The sequence below is a fragment of the Struthio camelus genome, chromosome 6 (assembly GCF_040807025.1).
Source record: "Struthio camelus isolate bStrCam1 chromosome 6, bStrCam1.hap1, whole genome shotgun sequence".
NCBI lineage: Eukaryota > Metazoa > Chordata > Aves > Struthioniformes > Struthionidae > Struthio > Struthio camelus.
In genome coordinates this window covers 34,386,705-34,396,657 of record NC_090947.1, presented here as the reverse complement: position 1 = coordinate 34,396,657, position 9,953 = coordinate 34,386,705, and the positions used below count along the sequence as shown (strand labels likewise).

The following is a 9,953-nucleotide window of genomic DNA, read 5'->3' as shown; positions in this document are numbered from 1 at the left end:
AATGGTAGACAAATTTTCTTGTATAACATCAACTATTAATCTAACTGCTTCTGACCTCATTTCCCAAGAGGAATTCAGTTCCTCCATCTTACCTGGAAATCTGTTTGATTTGTTATTCCTATATATACTGTAATGGGTGTATACTTTTCCTCCTTCTCCTTATGCCTTATCTATCATTTGAATACTGTGATTGTGAAAAACTTAAATTTAAAGCAATGGCTCTAATATTAATTGTAATTGATTTAGCTTACATTAACTACCACTAACACTGAGAAGTTCTGCCTTAGAGAATGGCACCTGTATGGTTTCTTTTGGAATGCAGCTAATTTAAGATTTGAGTTTATGTGTCCTAATGGAAGTGGAAATTTCCATTTCAGTTTAAGTTTAAGCTTGTTGGGCTTTATAGGTTTTTTCAGTAGGAGAATTCTGAACTGTATGAAGATCTTATTAATTCATATTCATACATTCCATTATAGACAAAATATGTTACAAAATTGTTATTTTTCCTCATAGGTGCTGAAATTATGATGTCGTGTGCAAATAAACAAACATGCAGTCTTTCAAAACTGCGAGAAGTGCTTAAGCAGTATGCAAAAGCTGCTATCCAAACCCAGCCTCCAGATTTGCTACAATGGTCTGCAGAGTATGTTAACCTTTTTTTTTTTCCCCCCTAACAAAATACCAGTTATTCTTGGTCACAAATGATTTGTGCCTGTAACCATAGAAATCTTGGTAACTTCAGTGTTCTGTCCCTTGACATTAACAGAACTACCTGCTTTACCCCTCCTGGGAACTGAGCTTCTAGCAGCAGTAAGCTACTAGCCCTATACAGAATTGCATATACATTAAGTGGCAGATGGCAAAAGCAAAATATTGACTTGTATTTGTAGTAGGCTGCCTCTTATTTTTCATCTTTCTCAGTATAGGTGAAGAGTTAGTGGAGGCAAATATCTGTGCTTAAGTAGTTCAGTCTGGTCAAAGACTGGTTGTGATCACTGCATGATCTGAGTTTAAACTCACTACAAGAATAAACTTACGTCTAAGTTTGGAGTAGGTCAACACTATGCCACTGCCCTGACTGCAGTCTGTTTAGACATACTGGAACTAACTTTAATGCAGCTAAATTGCACACTGATAACAATCCAGGTGCAGAGCCCCAGAGTAGAGTGTAAAAACTCTATGGAGGAACAGAGTAAATAGACATACCACAATGAATCTTGCTCCTGTGGCAGGATTAATGAAATAGTAGCACTGATATCGGTTTAGATATATACATAGACACTTTCGAAACATTGCTTTATGACATCCCAAACTCCTTGACATCTAGAGGTAAACAGAGGTAGTGTATTTGTGAATTTCCAAATGTGTAAGCCTGTGTCAGATTGATTTACTGGACCAGGTCCTGAACTTGTCTCAGTCAACCTTCCTTTACTGCAGTTTCCATGAAATACACCTGTTTGCACAGTCTCAGGATAAAACCTTACAGATGCATGAGCCTACCCTCACCCTTACTGGGAAGAAACTTACTGCAGACACCTTTGTGACATTAGTGAATTCACAGGTGGCATAATCAGAAGTGTCACAAATAAAGCATTCAAGATTAACTGTTCATTTGGTAGATGACAATGTTTTGGGTTACTTAGTTCTTTAGTGGAGTGTATATCCCTGCAACTATCTCATAGAATATGCTAGAGTTTATTTTGACGTGTTAAGTTTGATGCCACAGGTCTTATTTATTGTACAATGTGTTTTTTCCCAAGGTAATTTATGGTATGAAGTAGATTAATGTTTAAATCAAGAAATTAAATGTAGAAGTTGTTTAAAGATCATTTTTTTTCTAAAAAATTTGTCTGTTCTGAAATGCTACCTCCCTCTGTTAGTTTTGACAGTAGTGGGAAAAAGATAAAGACGTACTTGTGGTAGGTAGAAAAGATCATACTGCACCACCATTAATATTTTTGTTAAAAAGTTCTGAGATCTCATCGCCAGCTTCCTTCTGTTTTATACCACAGATATACTGAAGTTTGCAAGTTATGCAAACATTCTTTTAAAGACTAATTTTCATATAAAGGCTCAGATTTGGGAAAGCGACGTTCTTCATGAAGAGTTCTTGAATATGGGCTCAAGTACTTTACTGAATCAGGGCCAAAAAGGCAATCTCTGAAGTTAAGAGCACTCTAGTCCTGCAATAAAGCTCTCTAGAGCTAATGGAAAGACTCCATATTGATTACAGTGTGTGTTGGATCAGTCCTGAAGGCACTAACCGAAATACAGTTTGGGCATGAACAACGAAGATTCCATTGACAGCACAGAACAAAGCAGTGCTATTTAAAATTTAAACAGTTAACAGATACATCAGACATTGAAAACCAATCATCTTTTGTCTAGTCAGCATAACTTGCTTGAACATCTGTGCTAAAGATCTGCTTTGATTAAAGGCGTTTAGAAAGAAAGCACCTCTTTATCTTTTCATCTAGGTACTTTACTGCTGTGGCCCGTGGTGATATTCCTCCAATAAAACAAGGACAAGAAAGGGGGCCTTGGTCAAAATGGAAAGACCTCACACCAGAGCTCTTAAAAGTCCTACATCAAAGAGTAAGAAACATCTTCCTTCCTTTTGGAGGCAAGAAACAGACTGATAAGTTAGACATATAGGCTTTTTATTTTTTTTATTATTCCAGTAACATCGTTATGGTGAGCACATTTTCAGTTTGGACAGCCTGCTTTCAATTTTATGCCTGTAAATATTCTATTAATACAAATATAATGTATATGGAAAATACTAATGTATTAGCTGTTTCCACATAGTAGAAAGTAGATTATTTCTTCAGCTGTGCTTCCTTTGGCCCTGACTATTCATGGTTTTCACACTCAGATCACTTGCTCACACACGTCATACCACTGCAGTCAAAGGGAGAAGTTGCATGATTAAATGTCCACTAACAAATTTAAAATTACAGTCAGGCCACATTTCTGTAAAATTAACATCCTCCCAGATGTTGCAGAAATAATTATTTCCTGTACTCACACTGCTAATTTTACCTGTATAACCTGTAATCATTTTTCTCTTCTACTTTTTTCCTCCCATTTTCCTTATGGATTAATTTTGCCATAATCTTCCTTAGCTATATCAGCAAAATGTGAACTGTAGGCATCCAGTTATTCTCTGGTATCACTGATGCTCCCCTTGAGTCTAGGCCCCAATTATCACAGCTTACTTCAAAAGCAAAAGCCTAGGCTAAGCCTTAGTCAAGTATTCTGGGGCTGATTTTGGATTAAGTAAGAGAAAATTTTCTTACTCCAAATGAAGACAAAATAGCATTCATTTTCCTGGGATGCATTTTTATTTACATTTATTTTCAGGTGGGAGGGAGACTCATAATCAGTGCAGACGAACTGGCTCACATGTGGAAGTCACTGAATCTCCCAAAAGACTTATTTGCAAGTGTAATGAATGTTGGACGTTTTACTGAAGAAATTGAGTGGCTGAAGTTTTTAGCCCTGGCATGTAGTCCGATCGGAGTGGTAAGTTTCTTTATGCTTTTATGTCACACTGTATGAATATTTTTTTATATTGTGATTTAGAGTTAATGTTTAGGTTGAAATAGGAGACTGAGTAAACACGCATTTTAACTGTATCAGTGACTAACACAGCTATTGTTTTTTAAGTAAGTCAGGAGGAAATCTCTTTCTGTATTCTTTCAGGGATCAAGGGAGCGAGAATATTTATAGTACGCTCTTTCCAAGCTTTTTTCCTTCCAGACAATTTGCAACAGATTAAACATAGGGGAAGGCAGCTAGAGAGACAGTGACAGAGGCTTCATCTAATCCTTTCATAAAGACATTTCTGCAGTGCTATGCCACAGCTGTGAGGCCTAGAACAAAAGAGTTTCTTTGTCTCCAGCATCGCTCAGCAGACATGACTGAAGAGAAGATAGTATCCTACCTCTGTCTTCCTGTTCCTCACTCACTCTGATTTTGTGCAGGTAATTTGGATGACTATAGCAAATTTCTTGTGTCAAGGGAAACAACTTTTCACCACTACCTAATATTCAGACAATGTCTGTCAAAAAAATCCAAGAATACTAGGGAAACTTGGTGCCATAACACATTTTCCTGTTCCTGTTCTTCTGACTGTAAAAACCAAAGGGGAGGTAGTGCATTTGGGTCTAACGGCAATTGATAGTCATGCCTTATGGTAAACAGGTTGCAGGCTTCTCTTGTAACCTCTAGAAACTGGAATGTAAAAAGTTATCAGTGAGTATTGACAACTTAACAAATACAGTCACAGACTTCACTGTGGGTTCAGAAAAGCACCTAGATACTTCTCACAGTACTTACATGCATTGCTTCTTTGATTCTCTCAGCCATTTTATAAAGGAAAATGGAGTTGTGATTTTCTACTAGTAGTGGAAGACAAGTTACTGAGCTGATACGACTAGATGTATTGATGTGACTGATTCACCTGCATATCTCAGGAGAGGCCCTTTCTCATCCCATATACATGCATTGGGCAAATATTTGCATATTAGAGACCGCATAGTTCCCTAATTTGCACATGAGGCCATTTGGAGAATTAGCAGAGCACTAGTTATGGCACCTTTATTATATTGGTACAACCAACTTCATCTTACAGTTCAAAGCTTTCATTCAGATGAGATTAGGCCATGGATGTAAGCATGCATAGAGGTGATGATTAGTGGACTTGGGAATAAAAGAAAAAGTGCTGAATGATCTGTTACAACTCAAACAGAAGTTAAAGCATAAAGCAGAAATTAGTGGATGAAGCTCTATGGGCTGTTTGCAGTAGCAGTAGATTATTTTAAAGGTCTCTCAGACATTATAATTTATTCATCTATGTATCTACTTCTAAAACAACAAGATTTACAAGATTTAACCTTGGTGGGAGATATTTCCATGATTCTTTCTTCAAAACTATTTCTGCCAGTATTAGTTTCAACATCTGCCTCATGGGAAAATTAGAAAACCACTCTAACTAGAGTCAATTCTCTTTAGAGATTGTATTTGCTGTTGTTGTTCTGGTGCTTCTGTTCTTTTTCCGACTTGTCATGAAAATGAGAAATGTTTTTAGAAATTCATCTGTTCATATAGTTTGTGCTTTTGTTAAAGTCGTCAGATTCTAGTTGAGATATCAAACTTATGTGCTGCGGAAATAGCCTACGTGTTTGTAAAGATCATTTTGATGTCATAGAAGATATTGAAAGTAGTTGAGGAACAAAAAAATAGTGTAATGAAGTTTTAGTAAAACATGAGTAAAACGTAACTGTTTTCATACATAGCCCTTCACTAATAAAACATCATTCCTCTCAGCAGAATTGCCTGTAAAGACAAGTTGTGACAACGATTCTATGAAATGCTAGCGACCTTTTTCCTAATTTTACCTAAACTAAAATGTTGTGCATTGATTTTTCTTAAGGAAACGATGAGTCATTTTTTGGTTTAACTAGTGTATCTCTTTGTTACATAATCACCTGGCACCATCTTGTGGGATTCAAAAGTAATGCACAAGTATTTCATGCAATATAATATCAGTTTCCTGAAAAATCTGGATTGTTATTTAAACCATCATCAGCTCATAAAGCTTAAAACATTGTGAATCTTTATGTTTCCTACAAGTCATAATTTGATATCCTTACGATACTGGCTGTGTGAGAACTTCTTAAGGTAAAGAGCATTTAATGTGCTTCACATAAGACATTTACTTAAATAAGGACAGACAAGCCAAACCTAAGTTCTTTTGATTTTGCCATTCTATTTACACTTTGGGATGAACAAATTTATGGCTTGTATGCCCATTCCATATTGTCCAGCTTTATCATCTCATCCTTATCTATGAAATAGAAAAGTTTGCTACTAAACTCCTGCTTTCTCTAACCGTATTTTTAGTGTGACCAAAGATATCCCCTAAACTTGTCTTTGACAATTAAGTATCACTTTTCTGCAGGTTCTGTTCTTAACTATATATTCATTGCTGTTAATCTCCCTTTTCCTGTTAGTTTTACATAAACTGAAGGATGGGTGGATAGACAGAAAAGATGTCCATTTCCATTAGCCAGGTCGTAGCTTTATTCCTCAAATGTAAATATGGCTTTTGGGGCACCTACCAACTTATCAATTTAAACTGTAAATTATTTAGGACACGGATCATCTTATTGTGATTTTCAATGATGCCTCATGCAACATGGAAGGCACCTGATGTATTAAGATGGTAAATACAACCAAAGACAGTTTTTAATTATACATAATTCAGCCAGCTTTCCCCTGGTTTATGTTTTGAGACTTTTCTCACACATCCATTTTTTCCTGTGTTACGTTGGCCCTGTCACTATTTTCTAAATTATCTCCAGTTTGTCAACCGCCTTCTAGCAGGAAGAACACAGTCTATCACAATAGAATTAATATTCAGCTGTCTGATTTCTCTGAGTCGATGGTCCACTGCACAATGAGCTTTATTAAGCTATCATATTCCACTTCACCCCTTTTTCTGTTTGTAGTTCATCATCACTACTTGGACATTACTGCGTTTTATGTTCTTTTTCCTAATGAATAGCTGAGCTGTTTCTGCAAGATGTATCTGATGACATTTTTACCCTAGATAAATTCCAAATTGAAGTTTTCTTCTAGGCCTACATTGTTTTATAGTCTGTTCCTTATTTATTTGCCTCTAATAAAAATGGGATTTTGTGAATTATACTCCAGGTTTTCAGCACCACCAAATTTTGTAATAAGTTGTAGCTTCAATAATATATACATGTAAAAAGTCTGGAAAACACTGTACAACTGTACAGACTACTGAGACATTAAGTGTACAGGAACAGATTTAAGATATGCAACTAATGACTTCCTTCCTGGAGCAGACAGTCATGGAAAGACTGAGAACTGGCAAAGGCCCAACTCATCTTCTTATTATGAGAGGATGCACATTAAAACTGTCACAGAGTAAGTCAAAATTTTCTGCAGATCTAGGTCAAAATTACCATCCATACTTAGAAATGAGATAGCAGGGAAAAAAGGTAACCTTTAAAAGCTCAGTGACTTTCAAGAAATGGAATATCTACACTCTCACCCTTGTCCAGGGTAGGCAGGGGCAGAAGTTCTTTAGCCTCCCTCTAAAAAGGAATTATATTATTTAAAACACAACGAATAGCAATTCATCACATATTCATACTAATGATAGTATTTGTAAAAATATTTTATTATTCTTCCTCACTAATAATAATATAGTCCCTATATCTTCACATAAACTAATTCTTCAGATGTGACATAAAATCAAATTTGAGATAAATCACAGAAATCCAAGAAGTTCCCTTCATTTATTCAGGACATTACTAATATCATTATACTTTTTATTTATATCACTTTTGCTAACACATTGTTATTGCCTTTCGCATTATTTCCACACCAAATGGTATTGGCTACTGGTCGCTCCATGGACAATGCCAAATTGAAACTTTGTTGTTGTTTGTTCTCTTTTCCAATAGACTGTTGCAAAAACACTGAAAATCATATGTGAGGTTTTATCTGGTGATCATGATGAGGGACCCCCACGTATTCCTTTTAGCACTTTCCAGTTTCTCTATACTTACATTGCTGAAATGGATGGCGAGATTTCAGCATCCCATGTCAGCCGAATGCTAAATTACATTGAACAGGAGATGTAAGTATGATCATTCATTTTCGGAATGTTGCCATACTTTAGATACGAAAATGTAGAAGGATGGATAAATATAGCAGGAGATGAGTGAAGAAGGTTCAAGGTACAAAATAATCTATAGTAATAGTAATATTACTAACTAAGTAATAACTAATAATATTGCCATTAATTTTAATATTACTGATAGCAATATTACTAACAGCAATAGTGTTATTAACTAAGTAATAACTAATACAAAGTAAAAACAATGAAGTGAAAAAGCATAAAGAATGGCTAAATCCAAGGAGTAAACAGTAATTATGGGACATTAATAAAGTCTAAAAGGACAGAAGAGTAATCATAGCTGTTTATTTTATTTCATAGCATCAAAGATGCTTCAAAACTGAGAAAGACAATGTCCCTGATTCAAAACTTCACAGTATAAATAACACTTTCTCATTTGGATGCTAAGGAGCATTGCTTTCTGATGTATTATGTAATACATTTGTTCACAATTGTCTTTTCGCTGTACTACACACATAATAAATCCTTGTGCCAGGTAGCTTAGTTTAGTCTCTAGAAAGTTGGTAGTGTAGTTGGTGCAAATTTTTATAGTCTTCTGGAAGTCAGATGCTGAACAGGTACGATACAAAAGAAAAGAGACACGTTTTGGATGCTGACCAACCTTTACAATGTTATTGCAGGATAATATTTTTTTTAATCTCATAGATTTCAGTTGGTTAGTTTAACTAGTTAGAGTTTAGTTGCTTTGGGAAGAGGAAGGTGTTTATGCAAATAAACGAAGAGCCTATTCTATGTACAGAATACGTCAAGAGAAGAGTCGTGATGAAGCGTGCACAAGGTCCAAACCATCTCTTCCCTCTGTAATACCAAGGGAAGAGTATCCATCAAGTGTTGGAACAGGACCAAAGAACAAAGTTTGAAGAGCCATTTCAATAGAGTTTAGGAGAAAAAATCCAGTCAAAGTGGGGAAACTTACAATCAGTATTATTTGATAATACATTATATTGAAAGTGTAATTTTAATTCATTAACAGATGCAAATTTTATTCTTCATACAGCATTGGACCAGATGGCCTAATTAAAGTGAATGATTTTACACAGAACCCTCGGGTCAGGCTGGAATAAGTGCACAACTTTTCCAAGACTCTAATGACAAAGGACGAAGAAACACATACCAGAGATACCCCTTACCAGCAGAGTTCTCAATGTCTTTTTTTTTTTTTTTGTCTCTGTGAATAAATGTAGTCAAGAAGTCAACCAAAAAGCATATGTGTGAATTAAGAGAATCCTTTGGTGAAGCAGAACATTTCACTGGATCGTTGTTCAGAAAGGGTCATACTTTTTACATAAAATAATATTCCAATGCTATTACTGTTGTGTCAAGGAGACTGTAAGGTTAGTGGCTATTCGTGTCTTCTGCACAAACTGTCATACTTTGTATGAAATTCGTCTGACAGAGAGAATGACAAAATTCTGCAGTCAAGCTATTACTTCACTTACCTGGAAGCAGAGCTATATCAAACCATATCATAAAGCCATATCAAGTGAACATTTTTTCTCTCAGTACCTTCCAGCCACTGCAGACACACAGACCTTCTTCCCAAGGACTGCATGTATGTTCTCTTCAAAAAAGAACCCAGGACATGCACCCCTCTCATCCTGTGCTTGTGACAGCTCCGTGCAGGCTCTGTTCAATGAACAGTTATGTACTTTCATTAAAAATTGTCTTTTGGTCAGCTGACAGGATTTTCTGCTATGGAGGCTTCTGCATTTCCTACTTTGCAGCATCCACCTCTCCATGTATTGCATAGTGAACCTGGTGCCTAGCTGGCGATTCCACTGTGTAGAAGACTCCCCAAAAGCTGGGTTTTACAGTTCTGAGTCTAAGGCTGCTTTATGGACTTATCCCTCAGTGACTTGCCCTGAACGACTTTGGAACAAGTATCTCAAGTCCTCAGTTAGTGCTGCAATGAATAGGCAATCCTTTCTTTCCTAAAAAGATGGAGATGCAAGGTGACTTCTCCCTCCCAAATGGATTTCATGTATACTCTCTTCCTCAGAAAGTACACAACATGGAAGCTACTCAATAGAAATTACTTACTGAACCTTTCAGCAGAGCCCCAGAATCAATTCTGGCAATATAGGCAGAATAGTGCATACATGACATCTTGGGCCAACATGCTCTCCCAGACATCCTCTAAGTGGGAGTCCCTTAGATGTTCAAGGCAATCAGCAAGAACTTATTTTTCACACCAGTAAAGCATGATGCAGTTCAG

At 36.3% G+C, this 9,953-nt stretch overlaps 1 protein-coding gene across 1 annotated transcript; it reads left to right on the top strand.

Moving 5' to 3' along the window:
- Positions 1 to 527: 527 nt before the first annotated feature.
- Positions 528 to 8,802, top strand: LOC104151123 (ropporin-1). Its single transcript, XM_009685723.2, has 5 exons — positions 528 to 643; positions 2,478 to 2,595; positions 3,364 to 3,525; positions 7,503 to 7,678; positions 8,736 to 8,802. Exons 1-5 carry the CDS (start codon positions 528 to 530, stop codon positions 8,800 to 8,802), a joined length of 639 nt encoding a protein of 212 aa, XP_009684018.1.
- Positions 8,803 to 9,953: the final 1,151 nt, after the last annotated feature.

Bases quoted from the DNA above. Each gene is read 5' to 3' on its own strand.
- LOC104151123 (XM_009685723.2), top strand. From the start codon at position 528: ATGTCGTGTGCAAATAAACAAACATGCAGTCTTTCAAAACTGCGAGAA. The intron at 644-2,477 runs GTATGTTAACCT...CTTTTCATCTAG, and splicing joins TTGCTACAATGGTCTGCAGA to GTACTTTACTGCTGTGGCCC. The intron at 2,596-3,363 runs GTAAGAAACATC...ATTTATTTTCAG, and splicing joins TAAAAGTCCTACATCAAAGA to GTGGGAGGGAGACTCATAAT.